The 27,100-nt window shown below is 51.0% G+C and overlaps 10 protein-coding genes across 10 annotated transcripts; 8 read left to right on the forward strand and 2 right to left on the reverse strand.

Annotated features, from left to right (window-relative positions):
- Positions 1–445: 445 nt before the first annotated feature.
- On the forward strand, positions 446–1,645 carry IAR55_000427 (uncharacterized protein; the record flags this gene model as incomplete). The annotated part of the gene is made up of 3 exons (XM_066943563.1): positions 446–753; positions 902–1,151; positions 1,256–1,645. 3 exons carry the CDS (start codon positions 446–448, stop codon positions 1,643–1,645), a joined length of 948 nt encoding a protein of 315 aa, XP_066806105.1.
- A 506-nt stretch (positions 1,646–2,151) lies between these two features.
- On the forward strand, positions 2,152–4,875 carry IAR55_000428 (uncharacterized protein; the record flags this gene model as incomplete). The annotated part of the gene is made up of 3 exons (XM_066943564.1): positions 2,152–2,790; positions 2,874–4,092; positions 4,202–4,875. 3 exons carry the CDS (start codon positions 2,152–2,154, stop codon positions 4,873–4,875), a joined length of 2,532 nt encoding a protein of 843 aa, XP_066806106.1.
- Positions 4,876–5,250: 375 nt separating this feature from the next.
- IAR55_000429 (uncharacterized protein) lies at positions 5,251–7,001 on the reverse strand (the record flags this gene model as incomplete). The annotated part of the gene is made up of 7 exons (XM_066943565.1): positions 5,251–5,426; positions 5,498–5,577; positions 5,778–5,971; positions 6,105–6,197; positions 6,258–6,371; positions 6,514–6,725; positions 6,797–7,001. The coding sequence occupies 7 exons, from the start codon at positions 6,999–7,001 to the stop codon at positions 5,251–5,253; spliced, it is 1,074 nt and encodes a 357-aa protein (XP_066806107.1).
- Positions 7,002–7,379: 378 nt separating this feature from the next.
- Positions 7,380–8,207, forward strand: IAR55_000430 (uncharacterized protein; the record flags this gene model as incomplete). The annotated part of the gene is made up of 2 exons (XM_066943566.1): positions 7,380–7,419; positions 7,747–8,207. 2 exons carry the CDS (start codon positions 7,380–7,382, stop codon positions 8,205–8,207), a joined length of 501 nt encoding a protein of 166 aa, XP_066806108.1.
- Positions 8,208–8,719: 512 nt separating this feature from the next.
- Positions 8,720–10,343, forward strand: IAR55_000431 (uncharacterized protein; the record flags this gene model as incomplete). The annotated part of the gene is made up of 7 exons (XM_066943567.1): positions 8,720–8,767; positions 8,830–8,913; positions 9,046–9,324; positions 9,403–9,465; positions 9,533–9,901; positions 9,987–10,172; positions 10,296–10,343. 7 exons carry the CDS (start codon positions 8,720–8,722, stop codon positions 10,341–10,343), a joined length of 1,077 nt encoding a protein of 358 aa, XP_066806109.1.
- A 315-nt stretch (positions 10,344–10,658) lies between these two features.
- IAR55_000432 (uncharacterized protein) lies at positions 10,659–12,868 on the reverse strand (the record flags this gene model as incomplete). The annotated part of the gene is made up of 7 exons (XM_066943568.1): positions 10,659–10,846; positions 10,953–11,141; positions 11,206–11,915; positions 11,983–12,206; positions 12,265–12,374; positions 12,560–12,696; positions 12,774–12,868. 7 exons carry the CDS (start codon positions 12,866–12,868, stop codon positions 10,659–10,661), a joined length of 1,653 nt encoding a protein of 550 aa, XP_066806110.1.
- Positions 12,869–13,341: 473 nt separating this feature from the next.
- IAR55_000433 (uncharacterized protein) lies at positions 13,342–15,166 on the forward strand (the record flags this gene model as incomplete). The annotated part of the gene is made up of 4 exons (XM_066943569.1): positions 13,342–14,051; positions 14,118–14,272; positions 14,339–15,038; positions 15,100–15,166. The coding sequence occupies 4 exons, from the start codon at positions 13,342–13,344 to the stop codon at positions 15,164–15,166; spliced, it is 1,632 nt and encodes a 543-aa protein (XP_066806111.1).
- Positions 15,167–16,702: 1,536 nt separating this feature from the next.
- On the forward strand, positions 16,703–21,637 carry IAR55_000434 (uncharacterized protein; the record flags this gene model as incomplete). The annotated part of the gene is made up of 7 exons (XM_066943570.1): positions 16,703–19,174; positions 19,239–19,743; positions 19,809–20,368; positions 20,451–20,783; positions 20,848–21,004; positions 21,074–21,234; positions 21,311–21,637. The coding sequence occupies 7 exons, from the start codon at positions 16,703–16,705 to the stop codon at positions 21,635–21,637; spliced, it is 4,515 nt and encodes a 1,504-aa protein (XP_066806112.1).
- An 824-nt stretch (positions 21,638–22,461) lies between these two features.
- Positions 22,462–23,283, forward strand: IAR55_000435 (uncharacterized protein; the record flags this gene model as incomplete). The annotated part of the gene is made up of 1 exon (XM_066943571.1): positions 22,462–23,283. One exon carries the CDS (start codon positions 22,462–22,464, stop codon positions 23,281–23,283), a length of 822 nt encoding a protein of 273 aa, XP_066806113.1.
- A 2,219-nt stretch (positions 23,284–25,502) lies between these two features.
- Positions 25,503–26,438, forward strand: IAR55_000436 (uncharacterized protein; the record flags this gene model as incomplete). The annotated part of the gene is made up of 1 exon (XM_066943572.1): positions 25,503–26,438. The coding sequence occupies one exon, from the start codon at positions 25,503–25,505 to the stop codon at positions 26,436–26,438; it is 936 nt and encodes a 311-aa protein (XP_066806114.1).
- Between the last annotated feature and the right edge of the window lie 662 nt (positions 26,439–27,100).

A 27,100-nucleotide genomic window follows, 5' to 3' on the forward strand; every position in this document is an offset into this window, starting at 1 on the left:
AACATCAAACCAAAACCAAAAGTTAGAGTCGACCAATCCAGCCTCGCAATGCTTGACTCTTGACATGCGGCAACACATCTATTCATATATAACATGTTTTGTGAACTGTAATGCATGCATTGTCACGACTGTTGAATGGCGGATTTATCCTCATGACCGGGTGCTTACGGTGGGTGTGGCTTTGAGATCTCTCGTGATTATTTAGGTTTTGCACATTGCCCAGGTCGGAGGGCGTTCCCCCGGTGGTGAAACCTCCACTTGACTTGTCCTGCTATCCAAATCGTATATCATCTTGCCACCAGCCTCTGCATGTCGTCGTTCGCATCCTTTGTCTCTACCATTAACCAAATTACCAAATAATCATCGCAGTCTGGCTGTAACGGGATACCAGTGAGAGAGTCATACTGAAACACCGTAGCATTCCGTGGAATCATCCACCGTCGCAATGCCAGCTCATCAACATCTCCACCTGTTAATACCCTCATCAACACCGTCCATCTCCCTCGAAGTCCGACTCTATCTCCCTGACCTCTCTCCCACATCTTCGTCCACCGTCTCACCTCACCCTGCTCCCACTTCTGAATACCTAGCCCCCTTACTTATCAAGAAGGCCGTCTCTACGTATTCTGTGTCCACGACGAGGTTGGATGAATTGGATCAGGAGGCTTTGGAGGGGTTGAAGCAGATGGGAGTAGAGAGGGTGGTGATTGCTGCTCATCCTTGGGGTAGATTGGGGGGGAGTATGCTTGATCCGTGAGTGTCACATCCCATTGCGGTTCCGACTCCAAGATTGCCTATGGGACTCGCTCGGCGTCTCCGTCCTCCTTCCCCTCCATGCCTGTCAGTCGTCAGAATGTAGACACTAACGGCTTTCATTTCTATCTTCTCCGCAAACGCGCAGGATCATATCCCAACATCTCCTCTCAGCGATCTACACCCCATCCGAATCGGCCGACCCAGCATTGGTGGCTTCACCGAACAAAAATCCCTTACCCAAGACCGCCTTGCTGACCTACAATGTCCGAGGAGTCGGGCTATCGCAGGGCTCACTACCTTGGTTAGGGGTAGGATCTGATCCAGTAGATTTTGGCGTGGTGGAAAGTACTATTTTGAACCTGTTTGGAGTGAGCGTCACTTCTCTTATTAGATTCGTGAGTTTTTATTTCCAAGACCATTCCGTCCACCTCCGTCCGATACCATCGTATGCAGAGTGACAGGAGAGGGCCAGCTGATAAAACTCTCTTCCGGATCAAAGGGATACTCCTGGGGTTGTCTACTCGTCGCGCTTGCGCCACCACCACCCTCACCCCAACGTATCAAGCTCGACTCGATATTATTGATCTCACCACCCATCACCATCTTCCGAGGGATCACCCTGATCTCTTCCAAATCGTTCCAGTCAGCGGTCCGAGAATGGGTCGAAAAGGGGGTCCGGGTAGGACTGATACATGGTACGAAAGATGAATTTACCAGTGTGAAAACGTTCCGAGACTTCGGAGATAGTATGGGAATGAAGGGACAGGAGAAGGAGAGAAGAGTGGAGAGGATCGAGATTGACGATGCGGATCATTTGTTTAGAAGGGATGAGGGTGAGAAGGTTAGAGAGGAAATCGGGAAATGGATAGGGTGGGTAGTGCGAGCTTGATTGAATAATTTCCCGGTCAGTTCTTGGGTGATGATGGTCGGTATGTTTCCTGCACTGTATTTTTAGTGGATAGTACGATGCACATCTTGGGTCCCCTACACATTTATAGACGATGAATATGTCTGGTTATCGTTGTAACGACGATCAGTGACCTGTTTGACGTTGTTGTCGCCGGATCCAAAAGTACCCGATAAACGAGAGATGACGGACAACGACGACGTCGCAGCTGAATTCATCATGTCTGTCATCGATCTTTCGTCTTTTCCACTTCTACTTGTCATCGCTCTCGAGGACGGCGCCTTCTCGCATTTCACGTACATAGACATAGCGTTCGTTCCCTTTCCAGCAAGTGCCCAGTAGTGTCAAGGCCGATTCACGGCTTTGTTGTTCAGCATACCATACATCGGATTCTCACCTCCTTATCGATCTCGTACCTTGTTCCATCAAACAGGCATAATCTATCACCATCATCACTCATTCGTGCCACCTATACTTCACAAGACACCATGTCGCTTCCAGCTCGTGCTCTACGGTCGTCTCTCACTCGGACTGCCCATCGTCGACCAGCATCAGTCCCAGCGGTCACTCCCCTCCTCCAATCATTCGCTCGCATCAGTAGCACTTCTCGAAGGCCACGTCGAGAATCTCAAGCTGCCACTGCAAGAGCTACCGTCACCTCGGACAACTTGTCATCGTTTCAGTCTACATACACCCCTCCTCCTCCTCCTCCTTTATCAACGTCATCTACTGACCATCAAAGTCTCAAAGCGCATTTCGACCTGCCCTATCCCATGTCACTCACTCCTTCGCCATCTTCTTCATCATCGAATGCAGGCGGTCTCTTCCTCCTTCCTCCATTGACAACTCCCGAATCTTTGCGGCCACTGACAGATCGAACGTTGGTTCTCGCCTCAGCGATAGTAGAACGGATATGTAATGCCCCCAATGACCCTTCGGGCACAGAACTCAGATTGGTGGTCAAGAATCTGGACAGGTTGAGCGATGTGCTTTGCGGAGTGATAGATCTCTGCGAGCTGGTGAGAAATGTTCATCCGAACGATGTGTGGGTGGAAGAGTGTGAGAGGACATACGAGATCCTGTGCAGCTTCATGAATGAGCTGAATACCAGCAGAGGACTGTACGAGGTGAGTTGGCCGCCCTTTGAATCTACCAAAATCACCGCGAAGGGTCAATTGAGGCATGCTCTAGCTGACTCCCGTATGCGCAGTCCCTCTTGAAAGCTGTGTCGACGCCGTTCGCCAACAATCCTCTCTCGCCGGCTGAGCTCAAAGTGGCTCAGACTTTCCTCGCCGACTTTGAGCGATCCGGGATCCAACTACCTCCCGATGTTCGCGCTCGGTTCGTCACCCTCTCCGATTCATTATTGTCCCTTGGTCGTACCTTCTTGTCATTTGCGTCTTCTGGACCATCACCTCGACCTCCGATTGAGATATCCGAACCTGAACGACTTCTCACTGGACTAGGTAGTCAATTCATCGACTCGCTCCCTCGTAAACGACGAGGTGGGGCAGCGCTGGTCGTCCCAGGATCGTGGGAGGCGCAAATGATAGGTCGATATGCTCGAGAAGGCGAAGCTAGAAGATTGGTCTATGTCGGTGGTATGAGGAAAGATGAAGAGAGAATAGATGTGTTAGAAGCGATGTTGAAGGAGCGAGCAGAACTCGCCGACGTCCTAGGAAAAGAGACTTGGGCAGATGTCGTTCTTACCGACAAAATGGCAAAGACACCTCAAAACGTCTTAGGGTTCCTCAACTCGCTCGCTCAACATCATAGACCTTCCGCAGCCGCAGACATCGCTACGCTGCAACGAGTGAAAGCTACTGCGGTGACGGGCAACTATTTCGATCCGGACAATGCGAACACCGCTCATCTGCCTCGTTTACACGCGTGGGATAGAGAGTTCTATGCGGAGAAATACATGGCTACTCTTGCACCTAATTCGTCGTTAGCATCCATCACACCTTATTTCTCCACCGGCACCGCAATGGCAGGTCTATCCAAGATCTTCTCGAACCTGTATGGAATATCATTCAAGCCTGTCTCCGTGTCACCTGGAGAAGTGTGGCACTCGTCTGTCCGCCGTTTGGATGTCGTCGACGAGAATGAAGGGACGATCGGTGTGATCTATTGCGACCTATTCTCACGAGCTGGTAAACCGCCATCTGCGGCGCATTACACCGTGAGATGTTCGAGAAGGGTGGATGACGATGATACGGCAGGGGATGGATTACCAGAAGGTTGGGACGAACGATATGGACTGGGATTAGATGTGACGGGAGATCAGTTGAAAGGCAGAGAAGGGAGATACCAGTTGCCTATTGTGGTCTTGACGACGGATTTCGGAAGCGTGGAAGATGCACGCCCGGCGTTGCTGGGTTGGAATGACTTGGAGACGCTGTTCCATGAGATGGGACATGCGATACATTGTGAGTTGGCTTTGAAAGGTCTGAGTGAGACGCCACCTTGATTGGCACTTGCCTGTCGACTGTTTGATCCTCGTTCTCGTCTTGTTGACTAATGCCTCCATTCCCGTAGCTATGATCGGCCGAACTGAATTTCACAATGTCTCTGGCACACGTTGCGCTACCGACTTTGTCGAACTCCCCTCGATCCTGATGGAACATTTCGTGTCGTCACCCTCCGTCTTATCCTCCTTTGCTACGCATTATGCGACCGGGGAACCATTACCTGTACCCTTAATCCAAGCCCATCTATCTCTCAACCAATCTCTATCGGCATTAGAAACCCATGGGCAGATATCCATGGCTATACTGGATCAGAAATACCATTCGATCCGACATTCGGAACCGTTGGATTCGACACAGATATGGCACGAGTTGCAGAAGGAGATTGGGGTGATCGAACCCGTTGAAGGGACCGCTTGGCAAACACAGTTCGGACATTTATATGGATATGGAGCGACTTATTATTCCTATCTGTTCGATCGGGCTATTGCGGGTAAAGTCTGGTCAACGCTTTTCGCTCCGACCGATGGACGTGGTGCTGTAAGTGGAAGCATCGGTTCAGCGGGAGTGAGAGAACTAAGTAGAGATGGTGGGGAGATGTTGAAAGAGAAAGTGTTGAAATGGGGAGGTGGAAGAGATCCTTGGGAGATGGTGGGTGATGTGGTTGGTGGTGAAGAGGGGGATCGAGTGGCAAAAGGGGATGAGAGAGCGATGGGCTTAGTAGGTGGTTGGATGATCAAGTGATCGTGGGACGGGGAGGACCGAGTTGGATGGAACCTTGCTCGATGAGCGTAGCCAGGGTAGTCTCATCTGAGACCAGAACGTCTACACAGAGACGCAGGGCGCGGGCGCTAGTGAGAGACAGGTTTAGAGAGAGGGTCTGTTCGTCTTACGATAGAAGGGCCTGTTCGGAAGGACGCTACGTGAGAGTTCATCCGCGTCTTGTCAACTGTGAGCTATGTAGATGACTTTTCTTGTGATCTCACCTCTCACACACGTTGTAGCATAGCGCATTCGATATAGGATATAGAATAGAAAGTAACAAAAGAAACGGGATGTATCTCCTTCTCTCAGATCAATTAACACCCGAACGTAGATCATCTCCGGTATGATCAGAGCTCATACCGCTTCCTTCTTGGTCTTCTTGACATCTGGCTTCTGTTCTATACTTTCCGCCGCTCGTTTGGCCGGTGAACTAGAGACGATCGGATCTTCCTTTCCTTCATCATCAACCATTCCTGGTACCGGAACGATTCTCGGCATCGACATGACTGCTTTAAACGTCCTTCTAGCTTCTGTAAGTCACCAGTCGTCAGCATCTCTGGCACGAGTGCGTCGTACTGTGACGACGCAAGAATGGACTCACGAGCTCGAAGGAGGAGTAAGCGAGGTGCTTTCTCGACTGCTTCTTTGGCGAGATTCGCAGGCATACCTATCATGGTTCCACTATCGGAAGGCACAAAAATCAGCCATGACGTTCAGTGTTTCCGCTTTCGTCACATGATCTCTGGTATCGAACGGATCATTCTTCATGATAGCTTCCTTTCGGGCTAAGCAGGTCTCATGGAGACAAAGGTGAATTGCAGGTAGGACCATTGCAATGAAGGAGGCGTCTCAAGAGATCACTCAAATGTCGTGACACTCACAGATTGACGACATCCAACGCACCCCTCAAACCATTCTCGTTCCCACCAGGTCCTGACGAAAGAATGACCCCTTTCCCACCTGTTATTCTGACCACTTCACGGGCATTCGAGAGGAAGTTTTGTCGATATCGTCTGGCAACGTCGGAAGGGAGCGAAGGAGAAGGGAAGAGTGCAGGCGAGTAGAGTAGCTCGAACTGGGGATACGAGATCATCAGTCCTTGCTCACCTCGCTGACGACTCGTGAAAAGATACCATTGATAGAGATTGGTCAAGTGGTCTTCGATTGAGAGGAGAGGAGAGCAGAGGAGAGGAAGGGCTCTGACTCACCACGACACCATTCCGTTGAGCTTGACGCATCTGTTTACGATTGAAACGGAATGTGAATGGTCTTTCGTGCAGCGGCAGTGTGATGATCGATATCTAGTCACACACGTCAGCCTCACCAAGTCCTGAGAGGCGGGGTAATGGCCAGAAGCTGACCTGGTTAGGACCTGGATTAGCCATATCGGTACAAGCTAACTGGAAAGCTTTTTCACCGGTCGGTGCGACCGAGAGGATGTCGTAGTTTCTCAATGCGCTGGTATTTTGACTTGTCTACGGGTACCAGAATCAGTCAGCCCCAATCGAATTTCGCATCCTGACTGGTGTGTAACCGTAAGAGCTTGCAGCGAGCTGTGTAGATCAATCTGAAAAGAAAATATCTGAGAAAGACGGTAGGATCGGAATCTAGACGTACAAGTGGATGAACCCTATTGTCGTCCAGGCGCATATGGTATCTGCTGACCTGTAGCAAGGGTGGAGAGCCCGAAGAAGAGCCCGCTCCAGATTGATGTAGACAAGATCTGGGGTCGAGATTTGGGAAGGGTAACGATTGTTGGAACGGACATGGACAAACTTGGTTGGAAGGTTCGCCGGGGGTGATGGTACATCCTACAACAGAGAAGCCCACTTCGTCACAATGACTGGAGATCAGCTACCGGGTCCTTGTGTCAATGAGATTTGGACCAGCTCAAACTCACAGTGTCCTGAGAGAGCTACGCGTCTCGCGAAGCCATCTTTGTCTCTACTCTCTAATCCATCCCAACAATCCACCTTCCTCGCCGACGTCAGAGTCGTAGACGTCGACGCAGGAATTGCTTTCCATTTGCCTTTCTTGTTCTTCTTCGAGCCGCCCTCTTCAGCATCGTACGGCATGGGGAACGGTAGATACAGGTCAAAGTACATGTCGTCTCTTGTATTGTGTGCTGATAGACGGCAGACAATGCTGGCTAAAGGGGTCAAAATGTCAGTCAAAATTCACACAGTTGTTGTCGAGAGATGCGGTGGTGGAGGGACCATCCGGGAAATTTGATTCCGTTAATACCAACTCCCCTAGATGAATGAACCTTTGTGCTTACTCCCAATCGCAGCTGATCGCAATGGACATGACTCACACTGCGCACACTTGCCGCATCGTCGGACCAGGCCTGGTTTGTATTGGTGTCCAGACCCATATCACGGCAGAAGGCAACTGCAACGGATCGGCCTGCTTCAGTCATCAGGACCACCCAACACCCGTGAGCTCGTCGGTCATCGGGTGCGAGACGTGCAGACGAACGGACAATGCCCTCCAATCGGTCAATCGACCTCTATCCCAGGTGCAGTAGGCGCCTGGGCGAGATCCACCTACAGAATCAGGTGTAGGGTGGTGTCTTCGGCGCTCATCACCCTCCTGTCCTCAAATTCTGAAAACATATCTATCTTTGGCCGCGCGAATGATAACCGGCGGCGCGCTTGATATCGTATTTCATGATCAATCGGTAGATAATGATACCACGATGTATATACAGGTGGATGATGTTGTGCTCGTCTCTCGATGCATGTGTCGACGTACAAAAGGGGATTTGTCGTAAACGAACAGCATGCATACGATGAAAAGGGAAACCCAACAACGACTCCCAGTTTTGGACTCTACTTACCGAACTAACAGAGTTCTCGACACTTTTCCCTCGTCGAAATTTAACCCACGGTACCATACACCACCAATCATGTCACCCACCATTGGCGCTTCTCGGAAACAACGGCAAAGTCGGTACTGCCGTCTTCTTCAGCCTGCTCAAAGCCCACAAGGGAGGCAAGATCAACCTCGTCATCTTGCACCGAGAGGGATCCGACTTGACCAAGAGATTCTTTGTCGAACCCGCTCCACCTGACGTGAGTCTTCCACCGCTATTCCCCACAACCATGACACTGACCTTCATCCCCGCCGTGCCGACCGAGCCTGACCTCGACCTCATCTATCTTTCCCTCCATCTGAGTATGCCCCAACAGCCAGAGATCGTACAGTACTCTGAGGAACAGTGTCAGAGCGATCTGAAGACACCTTATGCCATCTGTGCGGCTGTTTATGCCAAGTGCGCTGAGAGTGAATGGGAAAGAGGAGTCCTCTAGAGGGATTGATCAGGCAGTACCTCTGAGAAGAGAACATCGAGCGTCCGAGGTCAGTTGTTACTTGGTACCAAGAAGATTCGTTAGCCAATACGATGAGTAAGCACAGATCTTGTACCTGCTAGTCCTGTGATGTGTACGTCCCATCATTGTCAGCAGACGGTCTGCGATTATCGACGATGCGTCGAGTGGTATGATCATAATTAACAGCCTGCGACGATATGAGAACGAGCGTTTTGCATCCATCATTGACCAAACCATCCCTTCGATCCGCGGCCATTGATTCCGGTGAGGGAACAGGACACGTGATTGCTGACAAGTGAATGCAAAAACGTGGACGATCGATGAAGTCATCAAAATCAATCACCACACCCACAAACCTCCACCGACTGCTGACTACTACTCCGGAAAAGGAGGATATATCATACCAAGACATCTTTCAAACACAACTTGACTTTTACCAATCTATACACCTTCAGCTCTCTGTGCAGATAGATATACAAGAGACACACAAGATGTCAAACGAGATTCCAAGGACCATGCGGGCCCTGGTCCAGAATGAGGTGAGATATTGTTGCTGAACCAACACTCCCAAGCTGAAATGCCATCCGCGTCCCCCCTTTAGGATCACTGGGTGCAAGTCAAAGAGGTTTCGGTTCCCGCTTTGCAGAAGAACGAGGTGCTGGTCAAGATCGAGTATGCTGCTCAGGTATGTTCAGTGAAATGATTTCATACCTCGAAAGTGTAATGGAAACCCCGTGACAGCAGCAATCATATCACTCGAAGAGAGACGTAAGAAGCTAACGTTCCGTTCTTGCCTCGCGGGCTTTCCCCATGACAGAACCCCACCGACTGGAAACACGCTTGTTTCATGTCCGAGCCCGGGGTGCAGAGCGGCAACGATTTCGCCGGTACAGTCGTCTCCCTCGGCGACAATCTCTCTACTCCCCTGAAAGTGGGAGACAAGGTCGCCGGTTGTACCCACGGTGGGATCTGGAAAGATCGAGGAGCGTACGCGGAATATGCGAGGATCGAGAGTGATATGTGTTTCAAGGTCCCTGAGGGGACCAAGTTGGATGAAGCGGCCACGTTCGGTGTGGCTTGGGTCACTGCTTGCCAGGTGGGTTTCCCAGTGCGATCAAAGCATCTGCGTTAGCGAGATCACCGATTGCTGACACGGGTCGATACTACCGCACAGGCATTGATTGACAGCCAAAAGAAACCTTTCCCTACCGAAGGAAAAGTTCCCGAAGGTACTTGGGTGAGTGATCGGTCTGGCCCCGAATCGAATCCAGTATATACGGACACGTGCTGATTTCATCTTCCAGTACATCATCTACGGCGCCTCAAGCTCTGTCGGTCTCTTCGCCGTCTCACTCGCGAAAGCGATGGGCTACAGAGTCATCGGCATCGCTTCACCCCATTCTTTCTCCCTAGTCAAGTCTTACGGCGCCGATGAGGTCCTCGATTATCATGACAAGGACAAGGCCGTCGCGGAAGCGCTCCAAATCACAGGTGGTGGGGTGGAATATGCCCTCGACACTATCTCTGAGAAGGGAAGCTACGAGTTCACCTTGGCCTTGATGGGCGATAAGGGTAAACAGCTGAATGGGATCTTGCCCATCCCTGAGGAGGTCAAGAAGATCAACCCGAAGATCAACGTCACGTCAACCTTGATGTACACGCTTTTCGGAAGGGTGAGTGAGCGACGGGTCGAGGACTTGGGTTTTGAGCAAAATGCAGGATCAGGGATTAATGGCTAATTGATTACTTGTCATTCAGGAGTTCAACTTCACCCCGGCAGCTCCCAAGGACACCATCATTCCAGCAAGCGAGCACGACCATCAATTCGGAAAGGAGATCTTCGCCAAGACCGCCGACCTCATCACCAAGCACGGTATCAAGGCCAACCCCGTCAGCCTGAAGGGGGGACTCGATGACGTTCCAACTGGTTTCCAAGAGCAGAAGGTGAGTGCGAAATCTATCTCTCTCTCTGTCCCTCTCTTCAGCAAATCTCAGAACGGGTGCCGTGTTGATGGAAGGAGTGAATATGATGTATGCTGATCATATTTCGGTATCGAAAATATGCAGGAGTTGAAGGTTTCTGGAAAGAAGCTGGTCTATAAGATCGCCGATTAGGTGTCATGGTGAAAGGTATTACGAGGCGATTGGTATCCAGTCGACTTCAAAAGTGTAGTTAATGCATGCAGTCATCCTTTATCGGTGTCTTTGGCTCTGGATGTGGACCAGCCAATTGGGACAACGGGGTACTACTATTAGTCCTAGTTCCTATTACGGGGCTTGTGCTGTGAATCACACGGAGATGCGGCGATACTTGCTTCTCATCTAAGAGCACGATCCTGCATACTATACGTATTGGAACAACAACACGTTGCACAACACTCCGTACCCGACTCACTCTATCGATCTCGACAACATCATGTCAAACTCTATTCAAGAAAAGGTGGGTAACCACTCTTCCATCTCTCTCCTTCTCCTCCTATCCAGCTCTTCGATCTCTTCTGCTCCTTCTCCCGCACGCGCCACCACTCGTCCTCTATAGTACCGCATGAAGGAGCTCGAGATGTCGAGAGATTCGCCAAGGATCTGCTGAGTAAATCTCGGCAATGGATGATGGTTTTCTGCGAAATGGTTCAGATCCACTGTCGTCAGTACATGTTATAGGAGAAGAGCATCGATGTCAGAGGGGATTGGGGGGCGATTTGACTTTGAGGCGGAAGGACTCGCCTGATGAGCCAAACACTCCGCCCACTTCTCCAATGAGAGCTTCGAGACCGAGTAAACCCCATCCCGCGACGAGTGTGATGAGGATGAGTGGCCACCCTTTCACCACGCATAGGAGCGAACAAGGCAATGCGGCGAGATATAGATGGAGCAGGTGCGATAGATGTAATGTGAGAGGTAACGGTGGTGGATCTGCAATTTGTCACATGTTGAGATATCTCAGCAAGATCGGGGAAGGTCACAAATCAAAACTCACTTGACGATAACCTCTCTGCCTCTCCTAGATGTCCACTCAATGCCTTCACCATCCCTAATCCTCTCTCTCGCTTGGCTTCTGTCCAACCTCCTTTCTCCACTGACACTTCCGCCAATCCGATCACGTACGCCTCCATCAGCTTCAGCAGTGCCAGCGGTAGATTGGGAGGATAAGGGGAATATAGATTCGATCTCGGTTTACCCGTCATCGTCGTCGCCGTAGTAGCTGCAGCAGCGCTGGTCGAAGACATCGAATTCACCACTATCCCGTCTCTCGTGAGAGACATTGTTTGCTTATCCGGTAAATTCAGCTGATTCAACTGTTGTCTCAACTCTTGATTCGCAGCACCATCCTCCCCAACTCCGCCAGAAAGAGCAACAGCTTCCGCTAGCTTTGTCACTGCTTCTTCAGCCTTATCTCGTAGGTTGGCAAGATCCCAATCATCCTCTCCTGCTTCGTCTCGCTCTTCTTTTGTTGGAGGTCCTGTACTTCGCCGTCTCATTCCAGGTCGATACGAGTCTGATACAGAAGTGGAAGAGACTTCTCTCGTCAGGTCCACAGCAGAAAGGGACCGTGATCCGGAAGGTCCGGCATGAGATTCGGCGAATCGTACACGAGCTTCTGTCCTTTTCAAGGATGAAAGGTATGCTGGTGGAAGCAGATCGCAGAGTGGTGGTTGTGGTAGTGGTCGACTTCCGTGAAGGTGGTGTCTGAGTTGTACTTCGATTCAGCTTGAAGACACGTGGGCGACAAACAAGGAGACCAGTGACCACTCACTGCAGAGCAAAGGCGAATCCAACGAGTAAACCTGACAACTCATCCACTCTCTCCACGACGGGATCTCTTTGTTCTTTCCCCTTCCCTTTCTCAGGTGAGGAATCGTTCGTCGATGAAGCAGCTTTGTCATCGGGAGTGGCAATACCATCATGGTCGCCCAAGTCGACGGTTGTTGAAGCAGGAGACGAGGGGGATTGCGAGGGAAGAGAGGTAGGAACTGAAAGCTACAAGTGGTTCAATCAGCCTTATGTCCCAGGATTAATGAAATCCCTCTGTACATACCATTCTCATGCCATCTCTGATCGTCGTCCTCACTTCCACCCAGACCTGTTTCCCTTCGTCCCATTTCGTGATCGCCGATGAGAATCTGTACGAGAGGAGTAATCCGGTGACTAACGCCGCCATGAGGTCAGTTTATGTTCGCACACGACTCAGTTGGAGCTCTTTCTCTCGTATGGATCCAGTACCTCTGGCTTGAACCGCCGTCGAATGTACCTCTCCACCTCGACTGAATGTCCGGATGTTGCCGTCGGCCATCTCGGATTTTCGAGTCGCAATCGGACCTAGCTCCACTCACCCATACTCAATACCCCGACCACACTCGCCCCTGCCTTGCCCATCGCTTGAGTTGGCATCCATCCTCTATCAGCTGCATAGATGATGAGATAAGCATACGACGCAAGAACGGGTAATTGTCGAGGAGGTAATCGGGAGCTATTTCATGGTGTCCTTTTCTTTGAGCGAAACGAAGTCAAACGGTTTGAGTGAGGCGGGGAGGAAGCGCAACTCACAATGCATAGGTCAGGAGACCCCATCGTGTTTGCAGCGCTGATGGTGGTGCTCGATTACTCGGGTTGTAAGGGACGGGTACACGTCGGCGGGGCATGATGACCCCTCGTCCAAGGTCTCAAGCCAGTGCAAGATCGGTGACGATTGACTTGCGATATCGGTCAGTGGTCTGAGATATTCTAGCTATACAATAACACGGAGGGATAGCTGTGATGTAGTTGTCCCTGTCAGTCAGAACAGCGTATGGAAGAGAATAGGGCAGTGACCAGATGTTGATGATGATATGAAAGGAAGTGGATTCAAGATGTGTTTGATCGTTTTGGTAACTGGACTCAATTGGGATTCTCGGGTCAATGACCGAAATACACAATCAATTGCGAGGCGCGCTATTGTATCGATTTTAGTTCGAGTTCAGTCACTTCCACGTCTGTCCCTACAAGTACTAACCGTTCCACGTCGATCATCAGCATTGATACATCTTACAGCGCAAGATGAGATAGTAGACACAGTCATCACAGATCCTCTCCATTCACCCACCCTCGCCGTCATCCGTCCACGACCGATATCACCATGTCCAAATCATCATCGACATCCTCTACTTCTCGCTCTACCTCCACCTCCACCAACCCACTTTTGACAGCTCGTTCTCTCGTCCTACTCCAACTGCTATCACGATTCCTGACCTTCGGCTTGAACCAGACACTCCTACGTCTGGCATCTCCGTCTGTGTTTGGGACCGCTGCGATTCAATTCGATCTCGTGTTCTCCAGTATCCTGTTCCTGTCTCGAGAAGGAATCCGAAATGCTCTCTTACGGCGGTCATCTTCTACCGCCGCCTCTGCTCAAGAGAAACAAGTGCAAGAAAGACAAGTACACGGACTGTCCGTCGTACCGTTACAGCTGGGAATATGTATAGCTACACTTATCACCTCGCTGTATCTCACCACATCTGACATAACAACAACCACGCAACCGTCCTTCCACCTCTCTTTGACACTCTACGTCCTCTCAGCATTGATAGAATTGGCAATCGAGCCTTACTATATTCGTGTTCATCGATCGTCCCCACCGAGACTTAATGTGAGGGTTCAAGCCGAAGGAGGAATGGCGATCGTCAAGGCGATAGTGACAGTCGGGAGCTTGGTAGGATTGGGAGAAGAGAAAGCGTTGTTGGGATTTGCTATAGGACAATTGGCAGGAGCAGTATGGTTGGCTAGCAGATATCTGAGGGAGTTCAAGTGGGATCTAGGTAGTCTCGTATGGACACCACGGCCAATCGGGTGAGTGAGCTTTGCGAGGCTAGATACGCACTGAGCTTATTATGAAGGACTGACAATGATAATAAGGGAACCAAGATTCGATCCGCAAATGCTGTCACTAGCGACGGCTAACACTGGACAAAGTGTCATCAAACACCTTTTGACAGAGGCGGATCGAATAACAGTAGCGCGCATCAGTCCGCTGAATGATCAAGGGGGCTATGCGGTGGCTATGAACTATGGTGAATTCACACCGAGCTCTGGCCGAAAAGTGTAGTCGTTGACCTATCCTATCATGGCTCATGCAGGATCGCTCGTCGCTCGGATCATCTTTCAGCCTCTTGAAGAATCGTTACATCTCCACTACTCCTCGTCCCTCGCGTCAGAATCTACCTTAACCCTCTTCACCGCGACGATTCGACTCGCCCTCTACTTGACTTTACTCGTTCGGACATTCGTACCTCCGTTGTTTCCTGCCATCAGTCCCCTCCTTCTTCCTCGCCAATACCATTCCACCACCGCTCCTGATATCCTTCGTCTGTACCTTACGACATACATCCCTTTACTGAGCTTGAACGGCGTAGCAGAAGCGTTCCATACTGCTAGTGCAAACCCGGGAGAAGTCAAGAATCAAGCTAGATGGATGGTAGCTTCCTCAGCGGTTTTTGCGACCACGCTGCTCTTCATCACGAGCTTCCCTACGCTTTATGTTGATGGAATATCGATCAACCCAAGTAGAGAAGAAGCTTTGGTGTGGGCCTCGTGTGCTGCGATGGTGGTCAGAATAGCTTATGCCATTCGTCATGCTAAGAGATTCTTCGTCCATCGTAGACCTGCTTTGAGGTGGTTGGACCTTTTACCAGCTGGAGGAGTAGTCGTAATTACTTGTATATTCTGGGTGATCTTGAAGGTGTTAGCAGGGACGAATTGGTGGAAAACCGGTTGGAAGGGTTGGGCAGGTTTGGTAGGTACTGGGGGATTACTGGGTTTGACCAGTCTTGGTACAATGTTAGTAATGTCCCTCTCGGCCAGACCAACGATCATGACCAAGCTGATATATCGATTTCAGATTCTACTATGAGAAACAGAGACTACAGGAATTAAGACGAAGCGTCAAGGTACAAAAAGTAGATTAGATCACGATCATCACGTTTTGACATATTCATGAATTGTATACCACCTGTGTTTCTCGGAGACAAGCAAGCATGTGAATGGGAGATGGAGAAGCTGAGCTCAGAAGAATGCAATTTAGTGATCGGGAGGGTGTTCAGGTAAGCTAATAGAAAAACAGGGATCCTGAGATTGTTTTTCCTTTGACCGTGTCACTCCCGTCCGTCCATGTCCCATTTCCGGCCTTCGCGTTGCTCGCGATTGTTGAGGATGACAGGTCGTCGGAACGCAGGCGAGCTTCCAGGCATGCCAAGCACCTGGTGGTGGTGTGATGGAGACGCCGGGGAAGAATGCAAGTGCAACCGCACCTTTCGTAGGAGGATCATCAGTGCCTCGACACACCAGTGAATGCTTGTCGATCTCCCAATTCTACCAATCAACTACGGCCCGATTATAGTCTGGTAAATGAAAAAGAAGAGTCCAGAACCTCCCTTCATTCCTCGCCAGTGCCTCTCAGAGTGATCCCCACAGCGGACGGTGATGCAGCCAGCTGCTGGCTCCACCAGTCCTTTTGTTCTTTTCCTTAGCCTTCCATGCTCTCCCTCCGATATATCATAAGGCACAATTGAAATGCGTCATGCCCGTCCTTGGAAAAACAAAAATCCCCCCGACGCGTTCCTTCGGGGATTCGTTCCGACATTATCATTCTGTGTGTGTGTGTGTGTGGGTGCGTGTGTGCGTGCAGGAAATAAAGGTTTTGAGGAACGAAATGAAATAGCAATCTACATTATTTCCCTTAACGCACTGGCTGTGTCCAGATTTCGGCCAGTCTGTCGCTGCTTTTGCTTCGTGATATCATTTCAGACAGAGATGAGAGAGAGAGAAAGGGGGTCAATAATTGCTGTTGATAGACAGATCAGGTATGATGAGATAGCTGTCCATCATTCAATAACGATTCTTCCTCTCTATACAATCCTGCAATCCATCACGACTACGAGTCGTCTACCGCGACGACGTTCATCGCGGTTCTCGACCGAGACGACAAAGGAACGATATCTGAATAGGAACGACTAGCCTTCCCATAGACTATCCATCTATCGCACGTTGATCACGACTCGAGTAGATCCGTGCGTCATATCAGAGACACCGGCCAGACACAACAGCAGTGCTTCCACACACACGCACATCCACATACACCTCGGCGCAGGGGGTTACGCGCTTCTCACTTGGCTGGAGTGTTGGGGGTCACCCAGAGATACCGAAGGACAGCTGCTCTGTAAAGGGTTCAGCTTTATCGCACAAGTGGGCTGTGCTTGGTGGTGAAAGAAGGAGGACGTGAGTGTTCTTGGGCTGAGGCGCTGAAGGAGGTGCGGGGGATAGATGCTGACCGCATCTCACTTTGTTTCTCATCGATGTCAACCCCTTCGCATCTTTTTCATTGGCGTTTCTCCTTGTTCTGCACCTTACGCTTGATCACCTGCCAGCTTGAACCTCTAGACTTTCCATCCACCTCTCTCACTGGACGACCATCCTCTCATATTCGCATCACACCCTCTCCCATGATGGAACGACAATCCTCCGTCTTCGGCAAATTGCGATCTCTTGGTCACAACTCTCTCGATCAGGCGGCCGGAGATGACGAATGGTTCATTCCATACAATGCCAGGCCCAACCTTCCTACGCGAGAGAGTGGTATCGGTTTATCTCCAGTGCAAGCCAAGCCAGCTCATTCGAATCTGTTGAGCGTGTTCTCCGGAGGCGGAGGTGGGAGTGGAAGTGCAGCAAATGGTGATCGCAGCTACAAGTTCCCCCGACCAACACCGACACCCTCCAACACCTACACGAGCGCCTACAACAGCGATCCCCCTCTGAACATGAACAGTGGTACGCAAAGATTGGCTTTTAGAAGACAGAACTCGCTCGCCAAATCGCCTTCTTATAGCTCGATCTCTGACATGATCCACGCCCAACGGATACCTTCGTCATCTTCCGTCCCAACAGGCCTTGATGCGCCAAAAATGCTTTTCTCTCCTATGAACCGTGAGATGCGAGCTGGAAACGGCTCGTATTCCGGATATCTCGAATCGGACCCTCTGTATCAAGCTCAGCCCCGTCAAAGAACGGTATCCGTACCTAGACCTACTCATCAACAACATCCGTCAAACCCGTATGAGTACAAAGCAGAAACGCGACGGTGGGCAGTCCCGACCATGTGCGACATGTTTGTCCTTCCCCGACCACAGATAGTCCCTCACCTCATCACCCCTCCAGCGACTCCCGATGAGAGGGGCAAGAGATGGAGCGCCAGTAGTGGCACGTCGGCCTCGGATGAAGCGAAGGTCGTGGAAGCTGGTAGGACGAGATTGAAGGAGAGAGAAGAGTGGGCGGAATTGATCAGAAGAAGAGGGAGAAGTCTGAGTCTTGGCGGTCGACTCGATCCACCACGAGATGTTCCAGTGATTGGAAATGTCAGAGCGAGGAGCAGAGAAGGAAGTCGAAACAGCTCCCTGGTCAACCTCAGCCTCGGTTCTCAAGGCAGAAAACGTTCTGCGTCTTTTGGGTCGAGATGGAGCTCGAGGAATGGCTCAATCTCAAGGAACGATCCGATGTCACGGCACGGGTCAATATCCCAAAAGGAGCACAAACGACAATTCAGTTTTTCGAGATTGAATAGGGGAAATGAAGAGGAAGTACCGAAGAGCTTTGGGTTCGTCAACACTCCTGCTCCAACAAGAAGAGATAACGGATCTGCCTCTCAAGGTTTCATTGACGATGATGACGTGAACGATCCCTTCCATTCAAACGACCGACGGTCCGATTCCATGCCATCTTCAGCTCCTCATGCGCATTCCATAAGCAATCCTGAGCTTCTCGGTCAATTCACCTCCAAGCAAGACTCGAGATATCCTCCTCCTGTTTCTGTGCCCCAAGCCAGAACCTTGCAATTCAGACACCCTTCCGTGGCGGATCGCGGTGGAGTAGTCATCATCACTAAAAGAGCTTCAAGGAGGGCCACGTTGGGCGAAGGGACTGGTACTTACAAGGCTCCTCCCCCATTGAATCTGTCAAAACCCCTGCCCCAACTGCCTGACGAGGCTCGATCACCAAGCTTGCCAACCTACGGACCTTTCGTACCACTGTCGGATGAGATTGGAGTAGCTATCTCGCCTGGATTGCCCCAGATGGGCGGCGAAGATCGCCAAGATGAGGACGAGCGAGAACGAAGAGCCTCATTACCCGATTCGACTACCGTACCCAGCACCTCATCGCTGGCCTCTCCTATGCACAAAGCAAGGACGTCCGATGGCGGTTCGGCTCACGCTCGTGCGTTTTTAGCGAAGCAACAGCAGAGGGCGAGGACGAAAAGAGCATTCCAGTCGCCATCCCAACCGCCAATTTCTTACCGTCAGAGGGATGTTGCAACGAAAGGTCCTCTGTCTGCATCGACGGGGACCACCACGTCCTCTACGATCTCCTCGCCGAGTCCTTCACCCATTCGCACTGAGGGTCCGAGGAGACAAACAGCCCTAGAGGAAGCAATTGGTAGGAGTCGAGCAGCAAGTGTAGGGGTCCTTGACGAACCACAGGTCAAGCCTGCTAGATCATCATTGCAAGCACGTCTAAAGCCGGGAGAGTCTAGCAGAGCAGTTGGAGCAGGAACCTTACACCAACATACAGTACCTCCTCTCAAAATCTCTCTCGAACTTTCCGAGCACGAAACGTCAACCATGCAACGAGCATTGTCATCTCCGCCTCTGGCCTACCCGAACAGTACCATGCCGTCTCCACGAACCAAAACGGGGCCGATGTTCGACCGTCAAATCACGTTTCTGGATGTACAAAGGCCAGACTTCAGACATTCGGATACGGCTACTTCCAAGGCAACCGTGTACACTGACGCCTCGGAGGGATGGGATCGGTCAGTAGAGGGAGGATCAGGGCGCACCACGCCGCTGTTCATTAGGAAGATCAGCGAGACTCACACAAACGAAACGCCTAGTCCTCACTTGAGTCTGGACGAAGGGGATTTCCATGTGAGTGTCGAGATACCCGGAGGAGACGTGAAACGGTGCAATTGCTGAATCGCCCGTCTATCAGGGTCTGTTTTTTCGAACCCCCGCTGATCGAAATGGATCTTTCTCGAATGCAACTCCAATTCCTGAACGATATGCCCCAAGTCGCTCTGCATCGAATTTTGGCCGAGCTGTGCCATCTCAAGTCCGCGCTGTCGGCTTAGGCTACGGTCTGGAGTCACCACAGTCACCACAGTCAGGCGGAGGTACGACTTCAACGTCCGACGATCAGCCTCGACGACCTTCTGACGGAAGCGAGATCTCAACTGTTGAAATCACCACGCCTGACATAGCTTCCGATCGAAGTGCCACCCAACAGTACTCGAACTTTGCAGTCGCATCGCACAGAACGGATGGTCACCATCCCATTGTAGCGGTGGATGACCAACGGGTCACTTCACCAAGATTAATGGCAGCTTTCACTGATGGAAGACCCGTAACGCCGGAATCCATTGTTTCGCGCGGTAATTCTGAGGAAAGGGTCGAAGAAACACATGCTACGGTGATGCCCATCGTCAGAGAGGGCAACGGTGAGTGTTCTCCCGCAAGAGATGACATCGCATATGCTCACAGCTCATGCATCTATGCATCGCAGAATTCCCTTTCCCCCACACTCTCGAGACCATGCGCAACTTGGCCGAAGCAGCCAGGACTCACAATGCCACGAGTGGTGCCACGGAAAATACTCCCGACGGAAAACGCCGCTCATCTCGGTCTCGCGCAGCTCTTTCACCTGGAACTTTTGGAATCATTACACAACCTCCTCCACCTTCTTCATTCCATCATCTTGTTCAACAACAACAACAACAGCCTGATTCACCTCCATTACCCGAGTCTAACACTCTATCACCTCAGCGTTCGCAACTGACCCCGTCACCTCAAGCATTCACCCTATCTCAGGGACATCGCGCTACCAGTCTTTCTCCAAATACACAAAGAGGAGTGGACGTCTCACCTGATCCAGGTCACGAACGAAGGGGTTCTGCTGCCGTCAGCTTTTTTGATGAATTTCCGAGTCCACCATCGGCTTCAACACAGTATTTGACGAAGATGGAGCTACCGCAAGCACCGGTGAAACATGCCAGCGCATTCGGACAACTAGTGACCGGACCTCCTGGTGCGGGTAAATCGACCTATTGTCATGGTCTGCATCAAGTGAGTCTGCAGGACAATCACCATGCTTGTACCGATCAAGCCCCTTCCAATATCATGGTTTCTGAGATATCGTCGGAAGTAGTTTCTCACAGCTCTCGGTCGCCCAGTCCACATAATCAATCTTGATCCCGCGGTCCCCAGCCCCCCTTATCCATGTTCGATCTCAATTACGGAACTCATCACACTTGATTCGGTGATGGAGGAATATGGACTAGGTCCCAATGGAGCGATGTTATATTGCGTCGAATATCTGGAGGCGAACTTTGACTGGTTGGTGGAGAGGTTAGATGAGGTCTTGGGAGAGGAAAAAGGAAATGGTTATGTGGTGTTTGATACGCCGGGTCAGGTGGAGCTATGGACAAATCATGACAGTCTGAAGAACGTCGTGGGGAAGTTGGTCAAGATGGATTATAGGGTGAGATGTCTGTACGCATTGTTCGAGCGATATGCGCTGACGACGACATGCTGTTCCAATTCAGCTCGCTGCGGTCCATCTTAGTGACGCTCATTATATCACCGACGCCTCGAAATTCATCTCAGTTGTGCTACTGGCTTTAAGAGCGATGTTGCAGATGGAAATGCCGCACGTGAACGTCCTGAGCAAGATTGATTTGATATCAACGTATGGAGAATTGCGTGAGTTGAGCCGGCCTTTGGACACTTCGGCAAAGGGCACCCCTAGCTGACTCTAGATGGCGACGGTAGCTTTTGACCTCAGCTATTATACAGAAGTGCAAGACCTGTCGTACCTCCTTGCCAAGCTGGATTCGGAACCGAGGGCCGCGAAATTTGGCAAGCTGAATAAAGCTATGGTGGAACTGGTAGAAGGGTTTGGTTTGGTAGGTTTTGAAACCCTCGCAGTGGAGGTGAGTGGTAGTGTACAACTTTGAGGATTGTGTCGATGCTATGACAAAGCTAAGCTGACCTGACCGCTCGTCGCAGGATAAATCATCCATGATCAATCTCGTTCGTTTAGTCGACAAGATGACAGGATACATCTTCATCCCCAACGACGATGACGACGGTACGAACGCCGTCAATACTCAGGCTTTGTTCGGATCAGCTATGGGCGTAGGGAGGGCGGGTGGGGATGTGAGAGACGTCCAGGAGAGATGGATGAATAATAAAGAGGAATATGATGAGTGGGAGAAAGAAGAATGGAAGAAGGAAGGGGAGATGAGGGCTAGAATGAGGGATACACCACAACAAACGCATGATCACGATCATGCTCATGATCATACGCACACGCATGAAGTTGACGAGGCATGATGAGAAAAGTATATTTGTAGCTTTATTTTTATCTATTATAGTGATACAGTACGAGTATAGTACAGCATATTATGAAATTTCATGAACCTGTATGGGGCGCTGACGGTATTCACAATACTGATTGCAGGTGTTGTCATCTTCTGACATCAAGTGTACAATTTGCCAGGAGGTGACAGAGATTGATCGCTCACAACAAGCGTACCAAGTGCAAATTTCCTGAGAAGCAATTGGAAGACTGATGAGAACTCCTTTGTCTTTTTGTCTTTTCAGAAGGCGATCTCTCGAAGACGCTTAGGATCCTCCCAACACTTAGGCTGTGACCGGCAATCGAACGATGTTCTCAACACACCTTGACAAACTATTTTTGTTCACTTGTCTCGCTGATACCCACCATCACGAGGTCTTCGGATGACTTGATGGCAGGCCTCGCTCTTTGGAAGGCTCACAGGAATGATCAGCCCTTCTCCATTCATGCAACAAGTCGTTTTGACATGTCTTGTCGGTGCTGTTACTGCTCAGTTGCCATGAATTTGACACTTGTACTGACCAGCAACCTCTAAGCCCTTCAATGACGCTTTCCTTCCGTTACCAAGTTCCCGATCTGACTGCTCCACAGTATGTCCGCTTTCACAGACTCTTTCGGTCGCTTGAGCACAACAGCACTTGGGTCCGACGGTGCTGATCTGATCGCGAGCATCAAATTACGTTTGTTCTTGGACGACAGTGGTATCGTGCAAGCTGCAACGGTGATTGGTCGTAGCCATCGGGCCTCGGGATCCCGGTGCCGTGTGAATCATCCCTGGCCCAGCACTTCGGACCTCAGGATGCCGCCTGAAGGACAGCGATGGTCTGTACCTGCCAGCCTCTTCGAACAAGGTTCTCGGGCTCGATACCCAGAATTGTCCCACGATGCATCCCCAGGACCATCCTCGATGGTTTTAGGATCTGCTGGGGAAGACCAAGAGACTGAAGTGAGCATAGCGAAAAGGGGCCTACATGCCCTTTTCCGAGACGGAACCAGACACTGGCTCAGGACCTTTGTGCATGCCCCTGGAACGCGACCCACCTGTGAGATCACGGGAGCTCGTCACTCTGTTGCTTTACTTGGTTCAAGCGATGCCGACTTCGTCTTCGACCCCGTTTCCAAGATTGCTCATCCTCACTTCCTTCACCTCGATACCGAGAACCTGTCGAGGGATGCTCTCATCGAAGCTCGCGCAGTCGAGTTTTGTGCGCCGGGTCAAGGTACATTTGAGCAACCCGAAGGACGGACTGATATCGTCAAGTGTGTTGACGTGAGATGGGGAGATGTGGATTCAGAAGACGAGAGATGGTTAGGAGCCGCAAGAGACGAAGTAGGTGTACCACAAGGGTCGCGCTTGGAGACAGATACACCAGGCTCTTACACTCCCATGAGAGTCGCAGATACCTCGGGTACAGGGACACCGGCACTGGAGCCGGTCGAAACGGGTGAGCACACCGACGATGAATCTGTGGGACCGATACTTGTCGATCCTGGCGTTCCCTTTGGGGACCAGTATACACCTACACTTGGGGACGGGACGAGGATACTTCCTGAGCCTGTGATTTACCAATCTGATGAGGATTGTACTCGGCTTGTAATTTACCGACCTGACGAGGATTGACCAGTATGTTGGTTCACAACAACTTGGAGTGTCTGATCACCGCAGCTCGTGTGCAGAGGTCCGAAGGGGCAGGCCGCCTAAAGAATGGATATATTCTCGTCTCTCTGATCTAGCAATTAATGGTTGGCGGCACTCCTCTCGGTATGAGGTGGTAATTAGAGTAAGGCTCACTACTAGCTTCAGGATTGAGCGTCATAACTTGCTCGCGAGAAGGAAGGCGCGTTGACTTCCCTTTCGAGGCCCCTTTCGGCATGTTTCAAGTGACACAAATGAAGTTGTCACAGTGAGGTCTACACCCTGCTTTCAATCTTTGATGGCACCCCCTTGCGCCAATCACACCTCACATCGATTGGCATAGTAGAAAATGGTAAGTTGCTGTAGCAAAGTCCATCCACACTCGGTCTACCTGACCTAATACCGGACACTTTTCACCAGTCTGCCACGCAGTTTACGCACATCTCGACATGGCAACTGTTTTGAACGCCTCTGACCATGGACGCCCTAATCCCTCTCCGTCGAATCCTTCAGACTTGGCAGCATGCGTGAAGACCCGCGTATTTCTTGACGGCAGATATGCTATAATCGCAGTAGTGGCAGTAAACTCGGACCTACATATCTGTCCCACTCTCGACTCCCCATGCAAAGTCGGTTCGTGCTCCATATTCTGAGCTTACAGACGCATGCCAGGATGAGCTCTGCTCGCATTGGAGAGTCCCCGTCCCCACAGAAAACGATCGACAAATAGTCCAAGATTTCATCAGCGAAAACCATCGACGTTTCACAAAATACGCTTTCAAGACTGCCCTTCATTTGCCCGGAGGTCGACCTGATCGTGGAGTGCATGGGCGACGACGTACTGTCGCGATCCTATCCTCGATGTGGGCGATGCTCGCCGTTTATTCAATGTTGTCAATCCCCATTTGCGTCGCATCGATCGACAAGCGGAAATGCCCTTGGTGGACTGACCCCTGATTTGCAGGCGATCTCTCAGTGGGGTGTGGTGTTCCTGGAGGGAGGTGTGAGCATCGCACACGCGCAAAGTGCAGACAAATGTCTTGAGGCACGGTGGGAGGATGTGAATGAAGAGGGTGAGAGGGCTATGAGGAGCGACCGGGAGAAGCGAGGGGATCCTCAAGGATCGAAACGGGGGGAAGAAGCACCGGTAGCATGATTTATTGTGATACAGTATGAAGCTTGCTCAGGAGTGATGGCATTCCGCTTCTTCCAGAGCTGATGTACTGTATTTCCGAAAAACCATACAGTACATGATACATTCTGAGCCTCAACTTCCGCGATACGACCTTGTGGTCTTGTCAACCAGATATCCAATCGACTTGCGTTCGTGTCGCGGAAGGGTAGAAGACATGAGAGATATTGCGATATCTCGTGGTGATCCTGCCAGTGTCGTCGAGTGTGTCACAATGCGGTGGGATGATGCGGACTCGGAGACGGAGAAAATCATAGATGAGACGAAGGATCTGTACGGAGAAGACTCCTTGGGGATCCGGAAGGGTGAACCGGGTTCTTATACCCCTGCCAGGAGAATCTGTGAGGTGAAGCCTAAGCATGCGGCCGCTATGGGATGGATGATCCAGAGCACGGACTTGATAAATGGGATGTTGCTATCTCATTTTGCATTGACTAAACTGACCCGGGAGAGGACCTGATGGCTGTCATTAAGGCTTTAGATCTCACCTTGTTGGAGTGAAGTATGTACATATCATGTTCGAAGAAGGATATAGTTGAGAGTCATGCGAAGAGGAAGACGGTACTCTTTTCTGGTCCCTTCCTCACCGATACACGCTCAGATTAGCCCTTGTCGTCATGTGCAACTGAACTCAGGACCCCAACGCAAGAGACATCGGTTCCCGTAAGCTTCTGATTGCCTGCACAGCGCATGTGGATGCGTTCGGAGACAAGCATAGACTGCACTCCCTCAGGGCTGAAAGGATCCACACCACTTGCTTTCATGCCTTGTTTCAGACTGATGGCTGTCCGAGAGGTCTGTTTCGTCCGTCCTGCAAGCGTACCCTCTTTTCATACGAGCTGCTGAGTGCTCGCTCCTATCCCGTACTCGCTGGCCACACAGTCTTCGCTCTGCTCCCTTTGGCTAGCCCAGCCTGAGGTATGATATATCTCACACTCTGCTCTTCATCGTCCGACTAATAGATTCATATCGCAGTTCATCAAGACACTTGAACCTTGGCGTATTGGTCATCATGCCTCGTATGATGAATCCCAACACTGCCCGTACATCGCATGAGCCCATGTCATTCAGTGTTCCCCAATCAGCCCTCAACTTATCGGTCGACTATCTTTTCGATTCCGAGAACAGATGTGACAAGCGCCAGTACAGTTCAAAGTACACCTCATGTGACTCGCGATTCTGCGTTCAGGACATCCACGTCGAGAAACAGATGGTTCCGGATGGAGTTGGCCAGTCTTCCTTCGCTCTGTCTAACAAATCTGATCCTTGCAGAACCCGCTTTTCTCCTGAGGGAACTGTTCGCCCTCCGATCGATGACTCGCTCCGGAATGAGCTCGGTGATGATTTCCTCGCTATCACCAAATGGCATCTGCACGAACACAGTCATCCGCCAAGATCAATTGAGGGCTGCAGAATCGGGGATTTACGACATGTGGTAGCGTTACTTGGAAGCACCACTTCCATCGCATCTCAAGGCGAAGATGGGACCGATCGCATGCCAACACCTCCTTCTCATGCGGATTATCTGACCGCCACTCCACTTCGTCGACGTAGATGGCAGTTGACGCAGGTCGACCCATCGAGCTGTGAACTTGCTGATGTTCCGATAGCTCCGAGTTGGGCCACGAGGCTGGAATGGTCGGATTTACCGAGTGACGATGACCGCGCTGGCGAAGTGTTGCAAGAGGAATGGAGGAGCAGACATTCTGCCTCGGGCGACCAACGAGAAGCAGAAACGCCAGGATCATACACCAAGAAACGGACCGCGCCTGCATACACTCTGTCAGGGCCCGCTTGCGTGTCCAATCTGCCGAGTCCGTCTATGCTTGACCTGCCCAATCCGTCAGACGACGACGCGTCTCAAGGTGATACAGACTCGTCCCTCTCGTCTGATTGTCCCAGTACCCCGTCGCCGACCTCAGACCGCGCTATGACGTATTCCCTGTGAGGGAGACCTTGAATCGAAGGTCATCGTTGCAAGAGGTGAGTGGCAGCGGATGATTGGTTTCGGTCACGAATATACTTTCGGTCGGAAGACAGGTCTGACCGAGTCTCGAGCGATGATTGTATGCACAGATATACGTTGTAACATCTCATGCCGGCAACGCGCGTCCCCTTGCTGTCGTGACTGACTTGGCCATATTGATCCTTTGGATAGCTTTGGATAGCAGAAGAAATCGACCTGACCTCGTTGGTTGTCGTAATCGGGATGGCCAATGGCCAGAGATCGTGATACCACTGGCCGAGCAAGAGATAAAGAAATTCCTGCTCAGAGATGATCAGCTGCGGGCATTGGCCAGTATTACCTAACCGGATACCTGGAGATGACAACAGATCTCCGAAGATCTGATCTGGAGTTCTCACTTGAGATCAGGCACAGGCACAGCTCCTCCTAAACAAACCAGTCTGGCTGCCAGGGACTGTCCGGTCATTCTTCGGTCATTTGAATCATCTCCGTGTGTGAATCTGTGAAACCGAGACACAGAGTGCACTCACTTTGATCTCGGTCATTGTCAAAGCCATGGCGTTGATCCATGCGCCCTCTCTCCGCGTCAGCGAGTGACTGCCTGGACGAGATGCACCTCACTCAGATATATACCATAATCATGG

This window comes from Kwoniella newhampshirensis, chromosome 1 (assembly GCF_039105145.1).
Source record: "Kwoniella newhampshirensis strain CBS 13917 chromosome 1, whole genome shotgun sequence".
NCBI lineage: Eukaryota > Fungi > Basidiomycota > Tremellomycetes > Tremellales > Cryptococcaceae > Kwoniella > Kwoniella newhampshirensis.